The 27,976-nt window shown below is 63.4% G+C and overlaps 1 protein-coding gene across 1 annotated transcript; it reads left to right on the forward strand.

The window, feature by feature from the left end:
- The first annotated feature begins 1,334 nt into the window (after window positions 1-1,334).
- Window positions 1,335-27,867, forward strand: CACNA1H (calcium voltage-gated channel subunit alpha1 H). Its single transcript, XM_059898858.1, has 31 exons — window positions 1,335-1,469; window positions 1,960-2,057; window positions 4,244-4,403; window positions 4,730-5,048; window positions 5,175-5,267; window positions 6,426-7,203; window positions 8,412-8,854; window positions 10,749-10,900; window positions 11,665-11,850; window positions 12,597-12,714; window positions 13,011-13,166; window positions 13,352-13,442; window positions 13,600-13,808; window positions 15,418-15,828; window positions 16,338-16,438; window positions 16,601-16,724; window positions 16,803-16,871; window positions 17,006-17,190; window positions 17,468-17,594; window positions 17,793-17,918; window positions 18,183-18,272; window positions 18,505-18,697; window positions 20,536-20,687; window positions 21,515-21,624; window positions 21,765-21,898; window positions 22,116-22,186; window positions 23,676-23,754; window positions 24,560-24,681; window positions 24,773-25,205; window positions 25,320-25,477; window positions 26,083-27,867. The coding sequence occupies exons 1-31, from the start codon at window positions 1,375-1,377 to the stop codon at window positions 27,076-27,078; spliced, it is 6,579 nt and encodes a 2,192-aa protein (XP_059754841.1). The 5' UTR covers window positions 1,335-1,374; the 3' UTR covers window positions 27,079-27,867.
- Window positions 27,868-27,976: the final 109 nt, after the last annotated feature.

A 27,976-nucleotide genomic window follows, 5' to 3' on the forward strand; every position in this document is an offset into this window, starting at 1 on the left:
GTGGGGTACAAGGAATGCCCCTGGGGCCCTCCCATCTGACGGGCACTTACCTGCACCCAGGGGTTTGGGTGAAGCCCCAGTCCCCCAGCCGGGGAACCCCCCACACGCAGCCTATCCCCCATCGGGCAGCCCCTGGGTCACCTGCCTGGGGTGTGGGCCCCTTCCTCATACATGACACGGCTGGCCCACCACAGGGCTCCCCGATCTGATGGGCCAACCGACGTGAACATGGGGGTGCACCCCTGCCTGGAGACAGCCACTGAGGGGGTCACAGCCAGAGTAATGCCATGGCCTCTGTGGAGCCACGGTGCCACCTGGTGGCCACTCCCAGAATGGCTGAGCGTTCTGGGATCCTGGGTGGCTTTTCATCCTGAGGGCCACCGACCCCACAGGGTGGCCAGGTTCACACAGCACAACGGGATACAGCACTGGCTGCTGGCCCGGTGCCCTAAGGTCCTGGCTGGATGCCTTCCTGCCAAAGGGAAGACTCTCCTGGACAGGACCCTTCACGGGCAGGCGGCTTCCACTCCCAGGACTAACTTGGGGTGGGGGGGAGTGTCCTCACTCACCTGTCCGTCCATGTTCCGGCCCCCTTCATTTGGGCACACAGTAGAGCTGCGGGTCCTTCAGGCCCAGGCACTGAGCTGGGCTCAAGTCCACATCCCTCATCGCCCATCGCTGTGGTCAGGGCATTCTCCATCTGCTGGGGTCACGGAAGGTTTCATGCAGGGCCACGGGGAGGGGTCTTCAGGGCTGCCCTCGTGAGGTGTCTACGGTACTTGGGGTCCCAGCTGGACAGTGCTGGTGAGACTGCTAATTCAAGAGGCTGACCTCAGTTTAGGGCATCAGAGTTGTGGGAGCCTGGCAGAGGGGCAGTGGCTGGCCTCTCGCCTCCATCCAGGGTCCTGCTGTACACGAGGGGTTGGCAGCAGTGTCCAGAGGCCGGTGTTGGGGGGGTCTGTCCCTCACTGCCCAGCTGATGGCCTGGCCACGGGGGAGCGGATTTTGAGGGACTGACCCTGTGGCAGCTGTAGGGGGTGCTGGGGGCGGGTTCTGGGGCTCCCCCACCTGCCACATGGACCCTTAACTCAGCACCTGCCCCACGTGGTTCGAGCACGTCAGCATGCTGGTCATTATGCTCAACTGCGTGACCCTGGGCATGTTCCGGCCCTGCGAGGACGTCGAGTGCCGCTCGGAGCGCTGCAGCATCCTGGAGGTGGGCGGGGCCTGTGGGGCGGGGCCGGTGGGGCGGGGCCGGCGGGGCGGGACTAGCCACAGGTGACCTGGACTGGGTGTGAGGGGCGCAGGCCCAGCTCTCAGGCCCCTCTCCTGCAGGCGTTTGACGATTTCATCTTCGCCTTCTTCGCGGTGGAGATGGTCATCAAGATGATCGCCCTCGGGCTGTTCGGGCAGAAGTGCTACCTGGGCGACACGTGGAACAGGCTGGACTTCTTCATCGTTATGGCGGGGTATGGCCCCGCCCCACCGCAGACCAGCCCAGAGTGGCCCCCGTACCTGGCCAGGCCTGGCTGGGAGCCCTGCCCCCCTCAGACCCCACGGCAGCCCCTGGGCCCCCAAGGAAGAAGGATGGGGAGGTGTACTCAGGCGGTGCTGGGTCTGGGGGGTAGCTGGGTCTGGGGTACCGGGGGCAGGACACTTGTCCAGGGCTCCCTGTGCCAGCACCAGGGACAGCAGGACAGACACAGGGTGCATGGAGTGGCCTGTGAGTGGTGAGGAGCCCCCAGTGGTAACCTAAGGTTATGCTTCCCCTGCCCTGGAGCCCAGCCAGGCTGGGTGCATGGTGTGGGGATCAGGCCTCTGGCATGTGCTCACCTGCCCTGGCCTCCTGGCCTCAGCTGGCAGGGTGCCCTGGAGAGAGCCGTGTGCCCGCTGGCCTGGCTCTGTCCCCAGAGCACCTGTCGGCCGCCTGAGCCCCCGTTCTCTCTGCCCCGCTCCTAGCATGATGGAGTACTCTCTGGACGGACACAACGTGAGCCTCTCGGCCATCCGGACCGTGCGCGTGCTGCGGCCCCTTCGTGCCATCAACCGTGTGCCCAGTAAGTAACCCCCACACCCGGGCCTGGGACAGGTGTGTCCTGCTAGCCCTGATGAGAGCTTTTGAGGACCCACTGGGGCACAAGACCAGAAGGCCACACTGCCTGTATGGCGTCTGGATGCTCTGGCCCCAGCCCAGACCCCAGTGCCAGGGTAGGAGAGGCTGGCCTCCTGCCACTCGCCATAGGAACCTGAGGATGTGCCACTCCTTTTCTGGGGAGGACAGAGCAACACTGGACCGAGTTGGGGTGTGATGGGCAGGCAGGCTGTGTGGGGTCCCGACTCCCCACGGTGCTGCTGAGTGACAGGGGCCATTCTGAACCTCAGACTCCTCATCTGCACAACATTTGGGGTCATGCCCGGGAGCTGTGCAGAACTTGGTTGCTCTCTTGTCTGGCCCACCCTGATTCTCAGGTCTGAGTTCTGCCAAAGGGTCTGGTGCTCAGGGAAGGGTGGAAAAGCTTCCAGGGGGTCATGTGGCTGCTCGTTTGGAATGTGGTCTGTCCGGACCCAGGTCATCTGCCCACATGGGGCTGTTTGGGAGTTTCTGTGCCTTCAAAGTCTTCAGGGATGTGACCGACTTCAGCCGTTAATTTTCCTGGGGTTGTGTGTGGGTGGTGCCCATGTGACTGTAAAGTTTGTATACACACATGTGCATGTGGGTCTGTGTGTGCCGTGTAGGTGCGCACAGCCTTTCTGGCTGCCTGACCTGGGTCCTGGTGGCCTCAGCACCGAAGTCCAGGTGGTCAGGGTGTGTCCTGCGGCCCCTCCAAGAAGTCACACACCCCCAGGGTGGGTCACTCCCTCCCCCTGGGGCTGTCAGCTCCACCAAAGGGCAGATGGGTGAGGTTTATGCTGTGAGATCCCTGGGCCTTCCTTCTACGTGCCACCTGGCTATACCCTCAGGGATCAGACAGGGCTCAGATGCTATGTGATCCTGGGCAAGTACTGTACCTCTCTGAGCCTTGGTTTACCCGACTGTGAATGTGGTACTCCTCAAGGATGGCTGTGGGTTGAGGTGAGGTGTCATACGTGGTTCTTGGCTCTGTGCCCAGCACCATCAGGCACTCAGTCCGCTCACCTGGACCCTCTTTCAGTGTGTGAAGTGATAATACAGCCCCTTTCACAACACAGATCTTCACTTTTCAGACCAAATGCCTGCAGTGGCCAGAATTGCTGCCAGCAGCTTGGCCTCGCTCTGGGGACATGTCCTGGTCCTAAACAGGGTGCCTCCCCAGGCAGGACCATGTGCCCCTCGCAGTGAGCCCCCAGTGGTCATGTTCAAGGCTGTGTCTCACTCTGGCTGCCTGGGGTCCACTCTGACCCTGGATCATATGTGGCTTTTTGAGCCAGTTGCTGTCTGGCCAGGGTGGTGCTCACTTTGTCCCTGATGAATCTTCCTCTTGTCCATTTCTGAAACTTCAGTGCTTCTCCCAGCTGTGATTTCCCCCTGTGACCCCAGGGGTCCCACCTCTGCCATCCAGCAGCTCCAGGTTGCTCTCCACGAGGCCCCCTGGCTCAGCCCCCTGGCCCAGGGCTCTGCCTGCACCCTTAGGTCAGCTCTTGCTTGTTTCCGGAAACAAGTCTTATCCTCGCTGAGGTCTGGGATGGGGGCAGGCCCGGGACCAAGGGGCGCATGGGGCTTGGCTGACCCACTCCCTCAAATAATCAGCATACACGCAGCCCATCGCACCCAGGAACAAGAGCTTCAAAAGCCGCTTCCTGCCCTGGGGTGCACATAGCCCCTGCTTCCCCTCCAGTGCAGGGCTCTGCTCAATGTGATTCTCACAGAGGATGGAAAGAAACGCTGGTTCCCGAACCCAGTATCTGCTGCAAGACCCCCAGGCTGCTGCTCCCATGCAGGAGCCTGGGGCCGCGGGACTCCTGGTCTGGTCACCCTGGGGGCCTGCCTGGATGCAGTGTGGTCCCATACGGCATTCACAAGGATCAGGGACCTCCCGCCCTGAGCCCCTCCAGGCCATGGCCGTGCTCCCCTCTGTGGGGTCTTACCGCAGATGTTTGTCCTTTGGGGCATGCTGGACTTGGGGGGGCCCAGCTCATGTCCCCCACAGAGGTGCTGATGTCCATCTGTGAATGGCAGAGGGCTCAGGGCTCCCAGGAGGGCCTGGGGCCTCAGGGATTCCCAGGAGGGCTCCGCTGCACTGACCGGCTGCCCTGCCACCTGCAGGCATGAGGATCCTGGTCACGCTGCTGCTGGACACGCTGCCCATGCTCGGGAACGTCCTCCTGCTCTGCTTCTTTGTCTTCTTCATCTTCGGCATCGTGGGTGTCCAGCTTTGGGCTGGCCTGCTGCGCAACCGCTGCTTCCTGGACAGCACCTTCGCCAGGTGCAGGGGCCCTGCCCACCCTGCAGGACATGCCCCTAACCTGCTCTTCCCAGGGCCTGCCCCCAGAGGCTCCTCCTCTAGCAGGCTCCTCCCCCTCCAGGCCCCTCCCCTCCCCACCCAGAGGCTCCTCCCCTAACAGGCTCTTCCCCCAACAGGCTCCTCCCCTCCAGGCCCTGTTTCCAGGGACACACCCTTCCTGGAGCAGCACTAGCACTGGTGGGCCTGGGTCTGTCTCTGTCACTTTTGGTTTTAATGTCTGTTTCTATCTATGCCTGACTGTGTCTGTCTGTCTGCTTCTCTCTGTCTCTCCATCTCTGTGCCTTCAGGAACAGCAACCTCAGCTTCCTGCGGCCATACTACCAGCCGGAGGAGGGTGAGGAAAACCCCTTCATCTGCTCCTCTCGCCGGGACAACGGCATGCAGAAGTGCTCGCACATCCCCAGCCGCCGCGAGCTGCGTGTGGAGTGCACGCTGGGCTGGGAGGCCTACGGGCAGCCGCAGGCTGAGGGCGCAGGTGGCACAGGCCACCACACCTGCATCAACTGGAACCAGTACTACAATGTGTGCCGCTCGGGCGACTCCAACCCACACAACGGGGCCATCAGCTTCGACAACATCGGCTATGCCTGGATCGCCATCTTCCAGGTGGGCTCTGGGTCTCCCCTGCACTGGGCGCCCATCATGCGGGGCCTGGGGGCTGGTGCCAGGCAGGCGAGGAGGGCCCGCCGCCCTCTCAGGGCCGTCCGTGTGACCAGCCGCCTGTCCCCCCAGGTGATCACGCTGGAGGGCTGGGTGGACATCATGTACTACGTCATGGATGCCCACTCCTTCTATAACTTCATCTACTTCATCCTGCTCATCATAGTAAGTGCAGGGGCGGAGTGGGACGCACGGGGCGAGGGGTGTGGGGGGCGCCCCCGCTTTGCGACAGCCCTGTCTCAGATCCCAAGCTCCTCCTCTGTTAGCGGCCATCATCCTGTCCCCGGGGTCCAGTGAGATTCTGCTTGTGCCCCTGGCGCAGCGCCATCTTTGCTGGCCCTCTTGGGTCCCTGCACTTGACTGAGCTATAGGGCAGGGTGGGGGCAGCAGAGACCCAGGGCCGTCATGTCCAGGGCAGGTGGGTGGGGGCCCTTGGTGGAGTCAGGGGGAGACTCTGTCCAGCCCCAGGAGGAGGTGGGCAGGGTTGGGAGGACAGAGAAGCCTGTGTGTGTGGGGAGGAGAAAGAGACCTCAGACAGCCCCTCAGGCCCTCCCATGGCCAGGTCCTATCAGGAGGCTGCAGGAGAGTCAGGGTCACCTGTTGGGGTCACAGTCCCCCCCACAGTGTACATGGGTCCTCAGCACAGTTCTCCACAGTATAGGTGTTTCCCCCAGGCACAGCCCTCCACAGGGATTGTGGCCCCCAGGGGTGGCCCTCACTTGGTTCTCTCAATGGCCCCTGGTGCCTGGGGCAGGGTTTGCAAAGACCAGCAGTGAATTAAACCAGGCACCCGTCCCACCTTATCTCAGACCATAAACACAAACAGAGCAGAGTGTCACCCGGTGACCCTGCCACAGAGGACAGTGAAGCCGTGGGGGCTGAGGAAGGCCTGACCCGGGTGGGAGGGTGTGGCTGGGGACAGAGCTGAAGGACGAGGGGACAAACCACACAGATGACGGGAAGACGTTTCTCCCCACATGTCCTGCAACTGTCTACAAATAGGCAAGGAGCACCTACCCTGCACCACCCATCCCAAATGCTGGGGCTCAACATCGGATCAGCAAGGACCCTGCCCATCACAGGGTGCCCTGCCGCCGCCGGCTACCCTGGGGCCATATCCTGGGCCCCTAGAACGGGCAGTGCACAGTGGGGCTCAGTATTTTTCTCATCAGGGGCTTGATTGTTGTGTAGAAACCACAGCTGCTGTCCTGGTCTTCTGCCCTGCCCAATCCTAATGCCCAGGGCGGTGAGTCCCAGTGTCCCCGCTTCCCTGCCTCCCTGGGACACTCGTCCGGTGAGCTCACTGCCTCCCGCCCGCCACAGGTGGGTTCCTTCTTCATGATCAACCTGTGCCTAGTGGTGATCGCCACACAGTTCTCGGAGACGAAGCAGCGGGAGAACCAGCTGATGCGGGAGCAGCGGGCCCGCTACCTGTCCAACGACAGCACGCTGGCCAGCTTCTCAGAGCCTGGCAGCTGCTATGAGGAGCTCCTCCGGTATGTGGGCCATGTGTGCCGCAAGCTGAAGCGCCGTGGCCTCCGCCTCTATGCCCGCTGGCAGAGCCGCTGGTGCAAGAAGGTGGACCCCAGCGGCGTGCCGCACGGCCAGGGTGCTGGGTGGCGGCCACGGCGGGCGGGAGGGCGCGCCACCTCCATCCATCACCTCGTGTACCACCACCACCACCACCACCACCACCACTACCACTTCAGCCATGGCAGCCCACGCCGGCCAGGCCCCGAGCCAGGCGGCGGTGACACCAGGCTGGTGCGGGCCGGAGCACCTCCCTCGCCCGGGCGTGGGCCCCCCGATGCTGAGTCAGTGCACAGCGTGTACCATGCAGACTGCCACGTGGAGGGGCCACAGGAGAGGGCCCGGGTGGCACATGCTGTGGCCACTGCCGCTGCTGGCCTCAAGCTGGCCACTGGGCTGGGCGCCATGAACTACCCCACCATCCTGCCCTCGGCCGCAGGCAGTGGCAAAGGTGGCCCCGGGCCCAAGGGGAAGCGTCCTGGTGGACCCCTGGGAGCCGGGGGGCACAGCCCCCTGAGCCTGAGCAGCCCCGACCCCTGCGAGAAGATCCAGCATCTGGTCGGGGAGCACGGTAAGGACCTCACCCTGTGGGGAGCAGTGGGGAGTGGGGGACGGGCTCCTGGGACATCCCCGCCTGTGTGCGAACCCTCGTGAGCCCAGCCTTCCTCCCTTGGAGCCCTGGATGAAGGGAAGAAGGGGGGGTTCTGGGCACCTCAGATGGGAGAAGTGTCCCCCGCACCTCCGTCCATCCTGTAGCCCTGAGCAGCTGACGGCTCAGTGGGGTACGAGTGTTTGCCACGTGGAAATGAGAATTCTGAAGCTAGCAAAAAAAAAAAACCTGGGGCTGTGCCCCATTGCCCATGCCTGGCCCTGAGAGGGACCACCTGTCCATGGCCTGGTCATTTCTCAGGAGTGGCCGGCCCCCTTTCTAGGTGGGGAGACTGAGGCTGGGGCAGAGGGAAGGGAAAGCCGAGGTCACAGAGCTCCCAAAGGCCGAGGAGAGAGGGGCCGGGGTGCCCCCCAGTATACTCGGTCCTCCCACCTGAGGTGCCGGCCTCACCCACCTGGGACGGGCAGGACACTGTCACCCCAGACACTGGGGTCCCATGCAGACTGAGGCCCTCCCAGGTGGCGTGCGCGGGCAGTAGCCCTTGGGGTGCCTGGAGTGGGTAGAGGTGTGAGTGTCCTCACACGGTGACCGGGGTGTGTCAAAATGCACATGCCTATAGTCCTGCACTGCCCACTGGGGCAGGTTGGCCCCGCAGGGTTCCTGGCTGTGGGGAGTCTAAGCCGCCGCCGGTGCAGTCACCTGGGCCCCAGAGACTCAGCCGGGCAGGCAGCACCGAGCAACGATGGCTCCTGCGCATCGTGACCTGGAATGTTCACAGTCACGTCATCCGTTTAACGTGACTGCTGGAAAGTGGCTCACGTCATATTTCTGTGGATGGCGTGGCCCCCTGGCGGATGAGCCTCTCTGCCTCTTTTTATCCTTGAGTGAACAGAGAGTACTTGTGCAGGGCATGCATGTGCTCAGGTGTGAGTGCCCAGGCGTGGGCATGTGTGTCTGTGCATGTGCTCAGGTGTGTGCCTAGGTGTGTATGAATGTTCCCAGATGTGCACATATGCCCAGGTGTGAGTGCCCAGGCGTGTGCCTTTGTACGATGTGCATGTCTGCACAGACACCGTTCACCCCGTGGCAGTCTGCTTGTGCACGTGGGTCCCGGGCGCCTGGTGTTGCGGCTGAGCGTCCTGAGGCTGCCCACATCCTTCTCCCTGCAGGACTGGGCCAGACCCCCAGCCGTCTGTCAGGCCTGAGCGTGCCCTGCCCCCTGCCCAGCCCCCAGGCGGGCACGCTGACCTGTGAGCTGAGTAGCTGCCCGTACTGCACCAGCGCCCTGGAGGACCCTGAGCTGGAGTTCAGTGACTCAGACAGCGGAGACTCGGACAGCAACGGGGTCTACGAATTCACACGGGATGTGCGGCACGGGGACCGCCGTGACCCCATGCAGCCACCCCCAGCGGCGGACACGCCAGGCTCAGGAGGAACGCGACGGAGGGCACAGCGGCGGGCCGTGGCAGGCGAGCAGGGAGGGCTGGGCCGTGTCTGGGCCTCCTTTAGCGGCAAGCTGCGCCGCATCGTGGACAGCAAGTACTTCAACCGCGGCATCATGGTAGCCATCCTCACCAACACGCTGAGCATGGGCATCGAGTACCATGAGCAGGTAGGCAGCCCGGTGCACCCTCCAGAGGTGAAGTGGGCCTGAATGGACAGCTCTCGGAGCGACCCCCGGGGAACACGTTCCTCGTGTGTCTCCTTGAGACTTCAGTCTCTTACAGGGCCCCACAGAGGGGTTTCTGGGGGTTGGGGAACAGGGATGGCGTTAGAGCTGAATGTCAGCTGTTGTGACAGTTTTTATCAGCCACTCAGCAAACGCTCATGCTTCTCCTTGGCTGGGCCTCTGCTGAGTGGTGAACGGAGAAACCGTGGCTTCTGCCTGGAGGTCTTCCTGTCTGGGGTGGGGGTTTGAAGTCACAATCCCAGAGGCAGCAGGGGGCCGAGGGCGCTCACCAGGCCACCCAGTGCTCTTCTCAGGATGGGACTCCCACAGCCCAGTTCTCACAGAGAGAGGCCCCCCCTTACATGAGCCAGACCTTCTGGCTGTGCCCACTGGAATACCCCTGGGTGGCCAGGAGAGGGCAGTGGTATGGAATGGCCCCCAGAGGAGGAATTGTAGGGGTGGTGCCTGGCCCCCCAGTAGCCCCTGCCCGGGACTGGGGCCTCACCAGGAAGGAGCAGCGACTGGGTCCGACAGGGAGAGGGCGTCCACTCTGGGGACCGAAGCCAGTTCACTTTTTTTTTTTTGGCTGCATTGGGTCTTCATTGCTGCATGTGGGCTTTTTTCTCTGGTTGCGGCAAGCAGGGGCTACTCTTCGTTGTGGTGCACGGTCTTCTCATTGCAGTGGCTTCTCTTGTTGTGGAGCACAGGCTCTAGGGACACGGGCTCCAGTAGTTGTGGCTCGCGGGCTCTAGAGCTCAGGCCCAGTAGTTGTGGTGCTCGGGCTTGGTTGCTCCGCGGCATGTGGGATCTTCCCGGACCAGGGCTTGAACCCGTGTCCCCTGCATTGGCAGGCGGATTCTTAACCACAGCACCACGAGGGAAGCCCCGAGGCCAGTTCACTTTTAATGACCAAGTTGCCTTCCTCGTTTTCCATCCTCTGGGCTTTTCAAGTCACTTAAGCTATGTTCTTTCATCCTGGAGCAATTCAGGGAAAATGCCAGCAGTGTTAGCCTCCAGCAGCCCCGGCAGGGAGGTTCTCTTTGTGAGGGTGAGACCTAGGCAGGGACAGCAGCAGGCTGGAGGGAATCCCCAGCAAGGAAGAGCCTCTGCACACACACGTGTATACACACACGCACGTGCACACACGCATATATGCAAGGTTTACCTGTGCAGATGTGGACGTGTACAGACGTGCACACGTGGGAGGCCCTGTGCACATGCATGGCACATGCAGGTACATGCAAACTCACATGTGCACACAAACAGGCTACACACTGGCACACACACATACCAGCATTTACACTGGTGCAGGTGTGCACACACACAGGCGGGCCAGCACATCCCCAGTAAGAGAGGGACCTCTGGGGCCTTCTGCTGACAAGGAAGGGTGTGCAAGGCCACCAGGGATCAGGGCAGCTCTTGGGAGGCACCAACTGTGTGCTCTGCACCCCGTGCACCCACATGCCCACCCTGGAACCCTGAGGCAGTTGCTCCAGCCCCTTTTCCCATGGCCTGTGCTTGTGGGGTCTGGGGAAGTCTCTGGAGCCCTGTTTCTCAGACATGCTGGTGGGAAGGTCAGGCAGGGCCTGGGGAGGGCCAGGGACAGTCAGGGTAGGAGGGCCAGGCAGGTTGGGGTCCAGCTGGAGGGGACATGGCTGGAGTCCTTGTTTTCTCCTCCAGACAGCAGCCAGTTAGGCTCCTTCTGAGATGCTGCCACAGCCCCTTGGCCCCTTGATGCAGACTTACCTGCTCCTAGTTCAGTGGAGCGGTCCCCCATCCCTGCTGAGGGGCCCTGGGAGCTGTGGGTGGGCCCTGATGATGTCTCCGCTGCCCTCAGCCTGACGAGCTGACCAACGCCCTGGAGATCAGCAACATCGTGTTCACGAGCATGTTTGCCCTGGAGATGCTGCTGAAGCTGCTGGCCTGCGGTCCGCTGGGCTACATCCGGAATCCCTACAACATCTTCGATGGCATCATCGTGGTCATCAGGTGGGTCCCCACCTCCTGGGAGCCCACAGGGGCCGGGGAGGCTCCAGTGTCAGGCGACAGCCCCCCACACATAGCAGAGCCCCAGCCAGCAGGAGAGGCCCTGCCAGCAGTATTTCATGGGATGGGATGTCTTGGGGCAGGATCCCCGCCCTTCCCCACAAGCACTGTCGGGTACACACAGGTAGGTCAGCTACATCTCAGGTGAAAGTTTGTAGAATCTAGTAGAGCTGTTCCCTGCAGGAACAGAGTGGGCACTCAGTGGCCCTTCGGCCTCTCAGCCGGACTCCACTTAAGGTTCAGAACCTTTGAGGAAGGCCAGCTTGCCTGAGGGGTGTCTGCTACAGCAAAATCAGCACAGAAATGAATTGGAGAATCTGGGGGAATTCCCTTCCCCAGGAGGAAGCAGGACCCTCAGGAGTCAATGGATCCCCCACCCTAACAAGAATAGACAAGCCAGGCACAGCTTGAAAGGCGTAGGACCAGGAAAGGCCCTCAACTGAGAAGCTTCTGATTGGGCAGCTTCTGGGGGTCGGGCAGCCAGCAGGACAGCAGCTGATTAGGAGCCTTCAGAGATGTCACCACCATCCCTCAGCCCTGTCGATGCCTTGATGCAGCTGAACCTGCTCCCAGAATGGGGTTGAGCGGAGGCCACGGTGGCTCCCGGGCTGGTGTTCCTGCTTCTGGAAAGAGGGTATCCCAAGGTCAGGGTGGGCACAGGGATGCGTGGCCAGAGAAGGCCCTCCTGAGCCTCGGCCTGCCCACAGCGTGTGGGAGATCATCGGGCAGGCAGACGGTGGGCTGTCGGTGCTGCGGACCTTCCGGCTGCTGCGGGTGCTCAAGCTGGTGCGCTTCATGCCCGCACTGCGGCGCCAGCTGGTGGTGCTCATGAAGACCATGGACAACGTGGCCACCTTCTGCATGCTGCTCATGCTCTTCATCTTCATCTTCAGGTGGGCACGCGCAGTGGGGGTCATCCTGCCCCCTGTGGCTGCGAGGGAAAGGCCTGGGGCACTGAGCACATACCTGCCCCAGAGGGGAGGCCCCTCCCACCACGCTGGCCCTGTTCTCTGGCTTTGGGGCCCGGGGTGCCAGGAGCCTCAAAGCAGCAGCAGAAACTCAGTCATTGGTTCCCTTAGACAGGACTGACTGGGCACCTTCTGAGCCAGGCACCGGCATACTGGGCTCTGCTCCCACGGCTCATAGTTGAGTGGGGTGATGGGACTGGCCCCCAGATGGGTGGATCGGGGATTGTACCCCCCCCAAAAAAGCCAAGAATGAGGGAGGCAGAGAAGGGGCGGGGCAGCCAGGCTGGAGTTTCTTGCTTCAGCTGCTGTTTGCTGAGCCCTTGCCGTGGGCCAGCTTGGCCCGGGGCCTCAGGCCTTGGGGAGGAGGCTAGGGCAGAGGGCAGCCCCAGGTAGGCTGGGTGAGACAGGCACCTCAGGTCCTGGCTGCTGCCTGAAGCCAGAGTGGCCTCTGGTTGTCCCTCCTATTCCTGGCCTTGGTCTTCCCACCTATACAATGGAAACAGCTCGTCCGTGGGCACTTGGGAGGGCCCTGCAAATCAGAAAGCTGGGGGTCCGGGGGGAGGTGTAGAGGAACAGCTGCTGGGTGTGGAGGTGACCAGGCAGCAGCCCCCATACCCCCCCACCTGTGCCCCCTCCCCTGCACTCACCGCACCCCTGTCTGCCGCCCTTAGCATCCTCGGAATGCACCTCTTTGGCTGCAAATTCAGCCTGAAAACAGACACTGGAGACACGGTCCCTGACAGGAAGAACTTTGACTCCCTGCTGTGGGCCATCGTCACCGTGTTCCAGGTAAAGCCAGGCGGGGCCATCCCTTCATGTACGTGGTAGTCCCTGGAGAGCCACAGCCCTGCTCAGAACAGCCCCAGAGCTGGCTGAGGCCTGTCCAAGGCCACAGTGAGTGACGAGCTGTGAACAGCAGCAGGGACATTGATCCTGGCCCCTGGGGCGGTGGACCTGGTCTCACTTGTCCAGAGCTCCTTCTGGTCCTAAGGGCCTGTCAGCATTTCTACAGCCAGGCCCACCGTCCTGGCACCCCCTCGGCCCCCATGTTGGGCCCACTCTGCCCTGCCACCCCTTTCCCCCAGATCCTCACCCAGGAGGACTGGAACGTTGTCCTCTACAACGGCATGGCCTCCACCTCCTCCTGGGCGGCCCTCTACTTCGTGGCCCTCATGACCTTTGGCAACTACGTGCTCTTCAACCTGCTGGTGGCCATCCTTGTGGAGGGCTTCCAGGCGGAGGTGAGGGGGGCTTCCAGGGGAGGCAGTGGGAGCCAGGCACATTGGGCAGACCAACATGGAGAGAACTCCGTCCTCCATCCACTGGGCCCTTCTGTCCACACCCACCCCCGTGCTGGCCTGGCCTTCCTGTAGGGGGGTTCCACCTGAGGGGAGCCTCACGTGTACTGTGTGCTCCTCGGGCACAGGGCGATGCCACCAGGTCCGACACAGATGAAGACAAGACCTCCACCCACTTGGAGGAGGACTTGGACAAGTTCAGAGACCTCAGGGCCACAGGTGCACATGCGGGTGAGGGGGCGGGGCAGGGACAGGATGGAGGGGTCGCTGCCTGCCTGTCTGGGCACAGCTGGGACTCCTGTGGGCGGGTCCTGGGTGGGCAGATTATCCTTCCTGGGAGCCCTGCAGGCTCAAGCGGCCTCCTCCCCCCTCCCAGAGATGAAGATGTACTCGCTGGCGGTGACCCCCAACGGGCACCTGGAGGGCCAGGGCAGCTTGCCCCCTCCCCTCATCATGCGCACAGCAGCCACACCCATGCCCACCCCCAAGAGCTCCCCACACCTGGACGCGGCCCCTGGCCTCCTGGACTCACGACGTGGCAGCAGCAGCTCCGTGGACCCCCAGCTGGGGGACCAGAAGTCTCTGGTAGGGATGGTCCCCCGCCCTGGCTTCAGGGCACCTTCAGGCTCCACCCACCCAGTTCCTTAGGCCTTCCCCAGAGATGAGTGAGGGTTGCGCACTCCCCCCCCAAGTCATACCCCAGGAATCCCTTGGCCCTGAGTGCTTTGTTTTCTATAAATGGAGCCAGAAGCTGCCGTTTTTGTGGGAGGAGTATGAACAGGCGAGTAGACTGTCAGGCCGGAAGTTTATCTTCCAATTTGCAATCATAGATAAAAGCTGGCAAAGCACACAGCGTACAAGAAGGGGAAAACAGAGAAGGATGGCAAAAAGGTGTAAGAAACTGAGTATGTGGGACTTCCCTGGTGGCGCAGTGGTTAAGAATCCTCCTGCCGATGTAGGGGACACGGGTTCAAGCCTTGGTCCGGGAAGATCCCACATGCCGCGGAGCAACTAAGCCCGTGTGCCCCAACTACTGAGCCTGCGCTCTAGAGCCTGCGAGCCACAACTACTGAGCCTGTACTCTGCAACTAGAGAAGCCACTGCAATGAGAAGCCCGCGCACCACAAGGAAGAGTAGTCCCCGCTCACCGCAACTAGAGAAAGACTGCACGCAGCAATGAAGACCCAACGCAGCCAAAGATAAAAAAAGAAATAAAAATACAAAAAAACCTGAGTATGTGAAGCAGGTGACAGAAGCCGGGCGGAGGGTTCCGTGCATCACGACCAACAGCAGCCTGCGGAGCTGGAGCCCACAGGGTCTTTCCAGACAAACCCAGAAAACACCGCCCCCAGCAGACACAGCCAGAGCCGGCTTCTGGGCTTCTCAGAAGGGCCCGGGAGAGGTGGGCAGAGCAGGACAAGCTAACCGTGGAGAGAAAGCACGGGGATATGAACCTGGAGGAAAGTCCAGGCAAACCATCAAGGCAGGACGATTGTGTGTTGGTAACAGAAAAGGTGCAGGGCTGAGCCTTGGGTGGGCCGAGTGATCTAGCAACAAGATGCATCACAGCCAAGCTGCTAGGAGTCCCTGGGAGGAGGACAGGAGCTGTTGAGCAAGGATTCCAGCTCATCTCTTGCTGGACCCCTGAGGTGAAAACGATGAAGGGCAAAGAGGGTAGGCACAGCAAAGGTGAAGTCCCCGGACCACAGTCCAGTTTATCTCCTGGATAAGCAGCGCCTGGCTTCTCTTTGCAAGTCCAGAGTCTGCCAACTAGAAACTGATGCGGGTCCCCTCCCCAGAGATCCAGTTCAGCTGCTCGATGGTATCTGAGGATGCCTGGTCCGTGGCTGGTCCCAGGCCCGCTGATAACCTTCGCCCACCCTCTGGTCCTCGAGCAGGCCCGGGAGGCCCACTCAGTGCTCTTGACGCTTGCTGGCTGTCTCTCCAGCTAGCTGTCAACCCACTGTGCGCCACAGGTGCCCCACTGAAGGTTCAGTGCCGCTAGTGTCTCTCCTTAGCAGGGCTGTCCGCTCGTTAAAGGAGATGATCTACGTACAGATGTCACCCACGGGTGTCAATGGTGATGCCACTGGATGCGAAAGGTCCCTGTGCCAGGTGCCCCTGAGGCCAGGATGTTTGGGGGTAAATTGGGGGGGGGGCGTCCGACCTGCTCACTCCTGCCCCCTCCCCGCAGTCCAGCCTCCGCAGCTCGCCCTGCACCCACTGGGGCCCCAACAGTGCCTGGAGTAGCCGGCGCTCCAGCTGGAACAGCCTGGGCCGCGCACCTAGCCTCAAGCGCCGGAGCCAGTGTGGGGAGCGTGAGTCGCTGCTGTCCGGCGAGGGCAAGGGCAGCGGCAGCACGGACGAGGAGGCCGAGGACAGCAGGCCTGGTGCGGGAGCCTCGCCAGGCACACGTGCCACACCGCTGCGGCGCGCCGAGTCCCTGGACCACCGCAGCACGCTCGACCTGCGGCCCCCGCGGCCGGCCGCCCTGCTGCCCACCAAGCTCCACGACTGCAACGGGCTGGCCCTGCCCAGCGAGTTCTTCCTGCGCATCGACAGCCACAAGGAGGACACGGCCGAGTTTGACGATGATGTGGAGGATGTGAGTGGGGGTGGGCCTCACGTCAGCCCCTTGCCTCCCCCTGTCGTGGGCTGGTTCCCCAGGTGGGGACTCGGGAGCAGCGTTCATGGGAGGCCCTTGGGATGGGGGAGGGAAGCAGGACAAGCTGGGCAGGAGCTGATCTGGCTGGTGTGGCCTCAGCTGATCCACAGGGAGCTCTGGAGTGGGATTCGCCCCAGGGTCAGCCTCACCTCCAGCTGAGGGCTTGTTCTGAGCTGGAGTCGGTCAGCCAATAAGAGCCCCATGGGAGGAGAGGGGAAGAGAGCAGAACCACCTTCTCAGCTAGGCACTTCTGCTGCCTTGGACAGTTCTGCTGGGAGGCCCACCTGCGCAGGGATCTGAGGATGGCCACTTAACCGGCACCCCCCTGGACTCTCAGCGTAGATCCCTCACCCAGTGCCCGGGTGGGTGGACAGGGCTGAGCCTGAAGGCAGGAGAGGCTGGGGGCTGGCCAGGCTGGGAGGGGCCCTGAGGACCCCCCCCCTCCCCAGAGCTGCTGCTCCCGGCTGCAGAAAGTGCTGGAACCCTACAAGCCCGAGTGCTGTCGGAGCCGCGAGCCCTGGGCCCTGTACCTCTTCTCCCCACAGAACAGGTATGGGGCACACCTGGGAGAAACTTGGGAAAGCTGACCCCTCCCTCTGGGCCCCTGCGTCCCTACCACGTGGTGAGCGCTGTGCTCCTCCTCTGGGACCTTGGGGACGGGAAGCAAGGGCTTGGCCGGGGCTGTCCCTGAACCCCCACCCCCGGCCCCCAGGTTCCGCATCTCCTGCCAGAAGATCATCGCTCACAAGATGTTCGATCACGTCGTCCTGGTCTTCATCTTCCTCAACTGCATCACAATCGCCCTGGAGAGGCCCGACATTGACCCTGGCAGCACCGTGAGGCGCCCTCCTTGCCTGGGAGGGGTGGGGTCCCGCCGTTGTGGCCGGCCCCTCCCATCGTCCTCTCCCCTGCAGGAACGCGTCTTCCTCAGCATCTCCAACTACATCTTCACGGCGATCTTCGTGGCCGAGATGATGGTGAAGGTACAGGGTGTCCAGGGGAGCACAGGCGTCTGTCCGTCTGGCCTCGCAGCCCTGCCCAGTGGCCCCACCCTGGCCCCGCCCTGGCCCCATGTGCAGCACATAATGTCCACCAGCCCCTCCTCTGCACCCACCAGGTGGCGGCCCTGGGCCTGGTCTCTGGTGAACATGCCTACCTGCAGAGCAGCTGGAACATACTGGATGGGCTGCTGGTCCTGGTGTCCCTGGTTGACATCATCGTGGCCATGGCGTCGGCCGGCGGTGCCAAGATCCTGGGCATCCTGCGTGTGCTGCGCCTGCTGCGGACACTACGGCCCCTGAGGTAGACTGGGCCGTGGGGCAGGGCCTGAATCGGGGATCGGGGCAGGGCTATGGAAGGATGGGGTGGAGTTTGGGGAAGGGAAGGGTACGAATGGGCGGGGCTGTGGCTGGATAGGGCAGGGCCAGAGGGTGGGGTGGAGCCAGAGGGTGGGGCAGAGCTGGGGAGGGAGAGGGCCTGGGGCCAGCAGGGGGTGGGGTCTTTGCAGCGCTGGGCCTTCTGTCTGGTGGCAGCTCCCTTGGGTGGGCTCAACAGCGCGTTTTTTCTGCTCCTCGTCCAGGGTCATCAGCCGTGCCCCAGGCCTCAAGCTGGTGGTGGAGACTCTGATATCGTCACTCAGGCCCATCGGAAACATTGTCCTCATCTGCTGTGCCTTCTTCATCATCTTCGGCATCCTAGGGGTGCAGGTGCATAGCCCTGCTTGTCTGTGGGACGGTGGTCTGTGGTCAGCAGCAGCATAGCAGCCCTGGGAGGGCCAAGGCCCAAGGAGGCAGGGAGAGAGACGTTGCTCTCTATCCGGCTGCTCTGGGAGGCCCCGTGGGGGTGGGTCTGGAGCGTGGGGGTGCAAGGCCTGGCCCTCTGGGTGACTGCCCCGCCCTGGTCAGCTCTTCAAGGGGAAGTTTTACTACTGCGAGGGCGCCGACACCAGGAACATCTCCACTAAGGCCGAGTGCTGGGCTGCGCACTACCGCTGGGTGCGACGCAAGTACAACTTCGACAACCTGGGCCAGGTGGGCAAGGCTGGGGGGTGGGGTGGGGGTCGGGATGGTGGGCAAGGCTGGGGTGTGGGGTGGGGGTCGGGATGGGGGGCAAGCCTGGCGGGGGTGACCTCACCTAACCTCGTCCTTATCTGTAAGGTGGGAGCAGCATGGCGGGTTTGCGAGTCGTGGGTGGGTCTGCTGTGCGTGGGGCTGTGGTAGGGGGTGTGGTCCTTTGGGGTGTCTCCCCGGCAGGAGGCCACGTCCAGAAGTAACCACCTTGCTCTGGCCTCGCAGGCGCTGATGTCCCTGTTCGTGCTCTCGTCCAAGGACGGCTGGGTGAACATCATGTACGACGGGCTGGACGCCGTGGGCATAGACCAGCAGGTGCGGTGGGCGGTGGGCAGCCCTGCTCCTCCAAGCAGACCTTTCTTCCCGTGTCCTCTGGTCATCTCAGGGAATGTTCCCCGAGAGGCCGCCTTTGGCCTCTGAGAACTTCTGGAGAGTTCCACGTCGGGGGCCAGAGCTACCCTGCAGGCAGGGGCCGTGCCCGGGAGGGGCACCCTCGTGGGCAGGCACCCTCGTGGGCAGGCACCCACGTGCCACTCCTGTGCCGCAGCCCGTGCCCAACCACAACCCCTGGATGCTGCTCTACTTCATCTCCTTCCTGCTCATCGTCAGCTTCTTTGTGCTCAACATGTTCGTGGGCGTCGTGGTGGAGAACTTCCACAAGTGCCGGCAGCACCAGGAGGCAGAGGAGGCGCGGCGGCGGGAGGAGAAGAGGCAGCGGCGCCTGGAGAGGAAACGCAGGAGTAAGGCGCTCCCGGTGGCGGTGGCGGGTCGGTACCTGCGCGTCACCCCAGCCTTTCCACCTGCCTGAGCACCCCCTTTCGCCTGTGGGAGGGTGGCTGGGGACCGGGGGACCGGGGTACCAGCCAAGGGGCGGCTCTGAGACCTGGCTGCTGCTGGCCTAAGCCCGGGTCTCCCTTGTGCTCGGCGCAGGGCTGTGCAGGCAGCACCCAGGCAGCAGCTCAGCAGCCTGGCCCCGGAGCCCCCTACCTGGCCCCAGTCCCCTTGCCCCACCCGCAACTCCGGCCTCACCGAGTGGCTCTGCACGCTTGCCCTTCTTGCCCTCAGAGAAGGATGGCTGCAGCAGGAGGTGGGGTCCCTTCCCAAAAGGCACAGGGGATGGATGAGACCCCAGTCCCCACCCCCCACCACCTCAGGGGCAGGTTCACCCCATGAGTTTTCACGCCACGGTGGGGGGAGCAAGCAGAGCCATCCAAGACAGAGAGAGGGTCTTAGAAAACCCCACCCAGCTGGGGAGCAAAGAGGGCCTCTTCCAGGAGGGGCTGCTGAGCTGTCCGCCCACCGCGTGGTGTCTCCTGGCCCCGCCCACCGCGGCCAGCTCAGACCATCTCCTTGTCTTTCCAGGCACTTTCCCCAACCCAGGTACCTGCCCCCGCCCTGCATGCCTTAACCCCCACTTCTGCCGGCCACTGCACAGGGCTGCGGACTGGCCTGACCTCCATCCCTCTGCCACTGCCACAGGGAAGGGTGGACATCGCAGGCGGGTGCCAAGCCCACTGGGGTCCACCGCAGGGTGGGCACGGGACGGCTGGGGTGGGCGCCGGGCGCCAGTGGGAGGAAGGGTTGCTGGCTTGGGCGCCAGTGGGAGGAAGGGTTGCTGGCTCGCCTGCCTGGTGTCCACGCTGCTGCCTTCAAGCTCGTGTGTGTTCCTCCGCCCGACCTACATGCCTGACTGCTTCTCTGCTGCACTCTGGGACGCCTGCCGGCTGGTGGCTACTCCATGCCCTCAGTGCTGGCCTGGCCCAACTGGTCACTGGCCCCTTTGGCTGCAAGAGCTGAGCCAAGATTTCTAGTGACCGCATGCCAGACCAAGGAGCATGCGGGCCCCAGGGAGGGGTCGGTTCCCGTCGGCCCCCGCTCTCCCTGGTCCCTGCCCACGGGGTTCTGTGGCCGAGGTGGGTCCCCTATGCAGTGGTGGCAGCTATGCCCTCACCCAGTGGGAGCTCAGTGGGCACTGATCTGCCCTAAAGAGTTACAGCAGGTGGAGCATTTAGTGCAGACAGACCTGCTGGGAGATACACAACCTCCCCCCACCACCCAGGTCATGCCCATCAACCTCAGATGGACCGGAGAGCAGGCAGACTCCAGACAGCAGGCAGATGCCCACTGGCCTCCTGGAGCACAGGGAGTGGAGGGACTCCGGGCCTGGGGGCCAGAAGGCAGCACATGCCCAGCCTGGAAGATGGGGGTGTGGTAGGCCACCCTGCCCTGCCCCCCAAGAAAGCTCCCATCTGCCCACCCTTCATCACTGAGGTGTCTCTGAACCCTGATGCCAGCTCAGGAGAGAGATCACACAGGCCCTGGCTTGGGAGCTCCCGGCAGGGCGGGGTTTCGGCAGGGCCCCAAGGCAGGGCCCAGGTGGGGTCTCAGCTTCCAGGCCCACTCCTGGGGTCTGCCCTGGGGCTGGGACCCTCTTGGTGGAGTAGGTCGGTGGGTGACCTGCCCCTGAGGCCCACGTCTGAGCCTGGGCCCTCCCCCAGCACCTCTACCCTCCAGCCCCTGGGAGGCAGCCCTCCCACCCCACCCCACCCACCCCCTCACCACGGCCCTCTCCCCACAGAGGCCCAGCGCCGGCCCTACTATGCGGACTACTCACCCACGCGTCGCTCCATCCACTCTCTGTGCACCAGTCACTATCTGGACCTCTTCATCACCTTCATCATCGGCGTCAACGTCATCACCATGTCCATGGAGCACTACAACCAGCCCAAGGTGGGGTTTGCTGCCTGGACACCCCACCCACCCTGCCTCCAGGCCTGCAGCGGGGAGGGCCGCGGGTGGGGTCCATTGCTCAGCGAGGTGGGGCTACCCTAAGAACTGGGGGCCCCAGGTCTGCAGCAGTGCCTGAGTCCTCACCGGGGTTTATGGGGTACATGGATGTGTGGCTGGAACAAAGGGTCCTCCTTCCTTTAAAACCAGTGGCAACTCCCGGGGCATACCTGCCCCAAGGGCCTCCCCAACCCCATGAGAAGTTCCATCCAAAATGCTGGCTAAGGGAGTGTCCCCGAGTCCAGCTTCCCAGACTGTGGATTTCACAGTCCAGGAAAGGCCAGACTGAGAGAGGGAGATGTCCTCCGATCGCATCGCCACCACTTCATTAAAGACAGGGACGCCCCCTCCTCCTAGAACAGCAGAGAGCCTCTGACTCTTTGGCTGAAGCTGAGCCCATCCGGTGGGCTGGCCCCTGCCCTGGGCTGCGGGTGGCTCTGGTCCAGGCAGGGCCAGCAGTCTGGGCTCCGAGGGGCAGGTTCCCCCACCTGAGAGTTGTCCCCAGAAGGCTGCGAGGGTAAATTCAGGCAGCCCTCCCCAGCCCAGCACAGACCTGCGTCCAGTAATAGCTGAGACCTGTCCCGTATCTGAGGAGGTACCCAGGTCAGCAGCGGAGAGAGATGGAGCAGGGTGGGCAGGGCATGGGTGCGGTGGGGGGTGGGGGGTGGGGGGGGGGCGGCGTCCAGTGCTGCAAGGGGCCAGGAGGACGGGGGGGAAGGGGCAGCCAGGCAGGGAGTCTGACACTCAGGAGCCTGACACTCCGTCCCCAGTCTCTAGACGAGGCCCTCAAGTACTGCAATTATGTGTTCACCATCGTCTTCGTCTTTGAGGCCGTGCTGAAGCTGGTGGCGTTTGGGTTCCGGAGGTTTTTCAAGGACAGGTGTGTGGAGCAGGATGCCCTGTGGTGACACCAGGACATTCCCAGGGGACAGGGAGGGGACTCCTGGTGCTCTGAAGGGCTGGGGTGGCTGGGGAAGAGGCAGTGGCCAGCACTGAGTCATACCTGCCCGCCCGGCCCAGGTGGAACCAGCTGGACCTGGCCATCGTCCTGCTGTCCATCATGGGCATCACACTGGAGGAGATAGAGATGAACGCGGCGCTGCCCATCAACCCCACCATCATCCGCATCATGCGTGTGCTCCGCATCGCCCGCGGTAGGCCACCCACCTGTCCCACCAGGGTCTCCGGGCTGTCAGGAGGGCCGGTAGACAGGGCTCAGGTGTCCACCCACCCCATGTCGTTCCTCACCCCACCCTGGTGGACTATGCTGGTGACGGGAAGTGGGGGGACGGGTGGTCCGGGTCTGGCCAGCCAGGAGAGGGTCAGACCGGCCCCACCCCCTCCCCGCTAACGCTTGGCTCCCGGCCCTAGTGCTGAAGCTGCTCAAGATGGCCACGGGTATGCGGGCCCTGCTGGACACAGTGGTTCAGGCGCTGCCCCAGGTAGGTCGGCAGCTCGGGGGCTGGGCCTGGGTCTAGCTTCCCTGCTCCCAGGGTGGGCATCACAGACGCCCCCAAGAGGACAAAGCTGCAAGGGGGGGGCCTCACTCACTGTCAATCAGCACTCGTTCACGTGGTCGTCCCATCTCGCGGCAACTGCAGTTACCAACCCCCCTCCCTGCCGGGTACAGGGAGTAACTGAGCTGCTGGACTGTGCTGTGAGAGGGGCATGCTGCCTGCCTTCCGGGCCTCAGTCTAGTCTCTCTGGGGAAGACCAATGACCAGTGCCTATATCCCCCAGTGTAATTCTGGACGCAGTGGGATTTGGGCAGAGGGCAGAGCCTGTGGCAAAGGTGTGCTTGGCGAGTTTGGAGGACCACACCCAGGGCTCAGGTGTTGGCCAAAGGCCTCTCTCCTCTGGAGCCAGTTCAGGCCCCGCGTCCTCGCGTCCTGTGCCCGACAGCCACCACACTGATCCTTTGTGGTCTCTTGAGCTGAAAGTCTTATCGCCCCATCTGTGCAGTATTCAGTCCCTCTGCCAGTCCGCCTGACCAGCCATCCATCCAAATGTCCATCTGGCCGTGGATCTAGCCCTCTCAACTAGCTTTCCAGCTACCCAGCCACCCACACATCTGTCTATCCATTCAGACAGCTGTCTGTCCACTCATCTACCAGGTGTCCAGCTGTCCAGCATCCAGCCCTCCTGGCCAGCTGTCTGTCCACCAGCCCAGCATGTTTCTATCCACCCAGCTGCCTCCCCAGCTGCCCACTAACCCCCCCAGCCCTCCACGCCCTCCGCCTTCAGCCGGCCCCCACTGGCCCCTCAGCAGGATTCCTCAGCGCTCCTTGGAGCCTGCCCAGTGTCTGTGGGAGTGACGGGAAGGGGTGGGGGTGGAGGATGGGAAACCCGGGCCTGGCCACGCCCCAGTGCCATGCCTCTGGGGGCTGGAGCAGATGCTGGAGAAGAGGGGGAGCAGCCACATCAGGGTCAGGGAGGCGTGTGAGGGTGCCCCTGCGCAGCCCCCCCACCCCCCATAGCCCAGAGTGAGCGTGAGCAGGCGCTGGGAGGGTGGGCAGCAAGTTCACAGAAGAGCCTCGGGCAGGGGTCAGGCCAGACCTCACTGTCTGCAGAGCTTCAGCCTTCACCTTGCGGTGCGGACCCTGAGGCTGAAGGCAGGCCCTGCACAGAGTCCACCAGAGCCCTCGGGACGCCTCCCAGGTTCTGAGGAGCAGAGGAGCTGGAGGCAGCACCCTGGGTGCAGGGTGGGCATGAGGAGCCAAGCAGGGGCAGAGGCCAGCAGAGGGGCCTTGGGCACCAGGCAGGACAGGGAGCCCTGGGGGCCACAGGCGCTCCAAGGCCAAGAGGGATGGATTAAGAACAGGGCTCGAGGCAGTCCCCAGGAACTTGATCCCCTGCTGGGCGGGTCTTGGGTAAAGGGGGTGGGGTGGGACTGAGGCCCCACTGACCTCATTCTGCTTCTCTCCTATGTAGGTAGGGAACCTCGGCCTGCTTTTCATGCTCCTGTTTTTTATCTATGCTGCCCTGGGAGTGGAGCTGTTTGGGAGGCTCGGTGAGTGCAGCCGCGCCGTGGCCCACACTCTAGACACGGGGTCCCGAAGGCGCAGCATCACGCATGAGCACACAGTCCGCGGACGGCTCCGGGTGCTGGCCAGGCTGAGGCCCTGGTCCCTGCTCCCGTCAGCCCTTCACCGTGAGGTGACCATGTACTTGGCACATGGAGAAGTGCTGTGGCAGACCCATGACGTGCACACAGATACGCACATGTGTTCATACCCAGGCCAGGAGGACAGAGCTGCACATGAGTGTGGGTGCACGTGCCCACATGCAGGTGTGACCTGAACCCTACCTGGTCCCCAGGGGACATGTTGCAGCAAGTCCTTAATTGTCACCAAGGATTTCCTCAGATCCCCAGGCGTGAGGCTCTGGCTAGTCCGGGCAGGGACCCGTGGGAACCTTTCGTGGCAGCCCAGACCCTGTGGGAGCCCCCTCCCCTTTGGGTGTCACTGAAGGCTCAGTGGGTTCCAGGAGCCACCAGTGGGCCTGCCTGTGAGGTGAGTGAGGCGGCTGTCACCGTTCAGGGTCTGCCCAGAGGGGACTCCTCAGACCCAGCAGCTAGTGCCCCACAACCTGGATCTGGGCCGCCTCGTGCCCAGGGCAGCCCTGTTACTCCTCAGAACAGAAGGGGGGCGTGCTGATGCAGAGCTGGGCCTGTGTTGAAGGCACCCACCTGCCAGGGCCCCTGAGCTGTGCCACCACCCTGCATCCCAGAGGAGCGTGACTTTCTCCCTGGGAGAGGGCAGGGCCTGTGTGCGGACTGGCCCCGACAGGCGGGCTGACCAGATCCCTCCCAGCAGAGTGCAGTGAGGACAACCCCTGCGAGGGCCTGAGCAGACACGCCACCTTCTCCAACTTTGGCATGGCCTTCCTCACACTGTTCCGCGTGTCCACGGGGGACAACTGGAACGGGATCATGAAGGTACCGGCCCACGCAGTGGGCGGGGCGGTGGGAGCCCACGAAAGGCCCCGCAGACAGAGGTGGGAGCCTGCCCGCCGCCCTCCGCCTGCAGGACACGCTGCGGGAGTGCGCCCGTGAGGACAAGCACTGCCTCAGCTACCTGCCGGCCATCTCGCCCATCTACTTCGTCACCTTCGTGCTGGTGGCCCAGTTCGTGCTGGTCAATGTGGTGGTGGCCGTGCTCATGAAGCACCTGGAGGAGAGCAACAAGGAGGCCCGCGAGGATGCCGAGCTGGACGCGGAGGTCGAGCTGGAGATGGCGCAGGGGCCCCCCGCCCGCCCCAGGCCCACGGCCTCGCCAAGCCCGGGTGCCTCGCCGGACGCCCCCAACCTGCTGGTCGTGCGCAAGGTGTCTGTGTCCAGGATGCTCTCGCTGCCCAACGACAGCTACATGTTCCGGCCCGTGGCGCCCGCTGCGGCCGCTCATCCCCACCCTCTGCAGGAGGTGGAGATGGAGACCTACGCGGGCGCCTCGGGCACCTCGGGTACAGCCCCACGCGGAGACAGCCAGGACCTGGGCGGGCGGGGCCGGCCAGGGCCGGCAGGGGCAGGGGTGGGGCCAGCAGCGGATGCACATTTCAGGCACCTTCTTGCCCCAGGCCCGGTCACCGCCCACTTGCCGCCCGTGGAGTCCTGCCCATCCCTCCAGGTCCCGTCGGCCATGTCCTCCCCGGCCAGGGGCGGCGACACCCAACGTGCCCTGACCCCTCTGGGTGCAGCCTGCTCCCCTAGTCTCAGCCGGCTGCTCTGCACACAGGTAGGAGGAGACTTCCGGTCCTCAGCTGAGGCCTGGGGGATCCGTGGGGGTTCCCTCCCCATTTGAAGGATGAGCGACAGGGACATTGGGGAAGTAGGTGCTGTGTCCCTGGAACCTGTGATGATGGCACCTGGCCATGGGGACCCGTGTCCCCTCAGGCGGCAGCCTCGCCCTCCCCCAGGCCCCCCCAGCAACCTTTCCTGTGGGCCTGGATGTACCCACAGACCACTCTCACCTGAGACTTCGGCCCCTTTCCCTTCCTCCCTCCTTGAGGTGTCAGCTGGGCTGGTGGTGCCGGAGTCAGGCAGTGGTTGCAGCCTGGCTCTGTGCCCCATCAGGTCTCCAGGGGCCCATGGCAGATTCTGCCCATGGAAGCTTGGGCTCCAGCCCTCTGCTCCTCACAGCCCCTCCCCAGCATGACCAGCGTTGGTGGGGTCCTCCTACACTAGGGCTGGGGGACAGTGCTTCCACACCAGTGTCTCGCAGCCCTATCTCACCCCGGCCCATAGCCTTGGGGGTCACGAGGTCATCCTGGCCTGGGGTGGGGGGAGGGGTCCCTGTTGCCTGGTCTCTGGCTGGTCTCATATGACTCCATGTCTTTGCAGGAGGTAGTCTGCACAGAGTCCCTAGAAGGGCAGGTCGATGGTCCCAGGGACAGCAGCCCGGGCTGGGGAGAGCCTGGTGGGAAGACCCCTGTGAGGCAGGCGCCCCTGGGGCCCTCCTTGAGGTCCCCGCCCCGTTCTCCGCGGCCCACCAGCATCCGCATCCGCAAGCACACTTTTGGACAGAACTACATCTCCAGCCGGCCACCGGCCCTGGGCGCAGAGGAGGCTGAGGCCCCAGACCCGGCTGATGAGGAGGTCAGCCACATCACCAGCTCTGCCCACAGCCCCTCGGCCTCACCTGCTGCCCGCGGGGTGGTGGGCGGTGAGCCAGACCTGCACAGGCTCTACAGTGTCAATTCCCAGGGCTTCCTGGACCAGCCGGGCCGGGCGGATGAGCAGAGGCGGCCCTCTGTGGAGCAGGGCTGTGGGGACAGCCGCCCAGAGGCCGGGGAGGCGAAGACCCGGGCCCTGGAGGCCGAGCTGGCCCTGGGAGCACGCAGGAAGAAGAAGATGAGCCCCCCCTGCATCTCCATAGAGCCGCCCGCGGAGGACGAGGGTGCGGCCCGGGCCCCTGCGGCGGAGGGCGGTAGCACCACCCTGCGGCGGAGAACCCCGTCCTGCGAGGCTGTGCCCCACAGGGACCCCCTGGAGCCCACAGACAGTGCAGGGTTGGACACTGCTGCCAAGGGGGAACGGCGGGTCCAAGTCCCCTGCCGCACGGAACACCTGACCATCCCGAACTTTGCCTTTGAGCCGCTGGACGTGGGGGGCCCCAGGGGGGACCTGTTCTTGGATGGTGGCCATGGTGTCGCCCCAGAGCCCAGACCTTCCTCCTCAGGCATCACGGCACCTCCCGAACCCCAGCAGACGGAGCTTCCAGTGGCCTCGGGAGAACCCCCAGAGGAGGGGCGGGGGCTGCACCTCACAGTCCCTGAGAGCCCACCGAAGAAAGGGTCCACCCCAGTCCTGGGTGACAGTGTGGACAAGCCCGTGTAGCTCGGGGTGCAGTGCCCACAGGCTTTGGCACTGGGGTTGGGGTGCACCCGGCAGGGTGGTGGCCCAGGCAGGGCTACACGTGGACCCTGGGTCCGGCCCCACTGAGGGCAAAGGTGCCAGAAGGATGTCAGCCCAGGGAGAAGGAGGCAGATGCTATTCTGGGCAAAGTGGAGCAGGGGGAGCCCACAGCCCGAAGCCTCAATTCAAGTTTGGGATTTCCGAGTTTGCTGCCATGGTCCCAGGCCGTGCCAGCGGCCTGGTCAGCAGTCCTGTAACAAGAGCTATGTCCAAGGGACAAGGACCAGAAAACACCAAAAGGAGAAAAGCAGAGGCCACCTAGCAGAGCCCCATTCTCACATCCGCTTATTTTTATACATGCTTAGGGCCGTTTGTGCCCTCCAGCTTCATCCCCAAGGCCACCGTGGTCACGCTTCATGTTGCTCACAGTCTGAGTTCTCATCCATTTGTCTCCACCACTCATTGCTGTCTCATCCCCCCTCCATACCCACTGCCCACCGTTCTGTCCCCCTCAGGATTCTGGAGAATGCCCTTGACTCCGGTCTCTGGGAAACAGCTGGTCACCAGGGAGTGGGGACCATGCAATAAGACCCTCACTGCCCGTGGGGCTTGGGCCGAGTTTCAGCTGATGCCCCCTTGTTTCATTTTGTTTCTTTTATAAATTCAGGTTAAACATTTGCAATAATCCGATGCAGAAAACTCGGCTTCTCAAGCCAAGGGGAGGGGAGGGGGGCAAAGCAGAGCAGAATAAATATTAACTTATTTAAGAAATGCGTTGGATTTCCACAGTCAGAATCGGTCCCTCATGTGGGTAGGTGGCAAGCCCGTGGCCTTGGTGAGGGCCAACCTGGGTGATGCCTCCACCACCAGCAGCGGCATG

This window comes from Balaenoptera ricei, chromosome 15 (genome assembly GCF_028023285.1).
Source record: "Balaenoptera ricei isolate mBalRic1 chromosome 15, mBalRic1.hap2, whole genome shotgun sequence".
Lineage (NCBI taxonomy): Eukaryota > Metazoa > Chordata > Mammalia > Artiodactyla > Balaenopteridae > Balaenoptera > Balaenoptera ricei.

What these genes read in the sequence shown, in the direction of transcription:
- CACNA1H (XM_059898858.1), top strand. Translation starts at nt 1,375, where the DNA reads ATGGTCATCAAGATGATCGCCCTCGGGCTGTTCGGGCAGAAGTGCTAC. An exon ending in CCTGGATCGCCATCTTCCAG is followed by an intron (nt 5,049 to 5,174) that starts GTGGGCTCTGGG and finishes CTGTCCCCCCAG; the next exon opens with GTGATCACGCTGGAGGGCTG. An exon ending in GCATCTGGTCGGGGAGCACG is followed by an intron (nt 7,204 to 8,411) that starts GTAAGGACCTCA and finishes TTCTCCCTGCAG; the next exon opens with GACTGGGCCAGACCCCCAGC.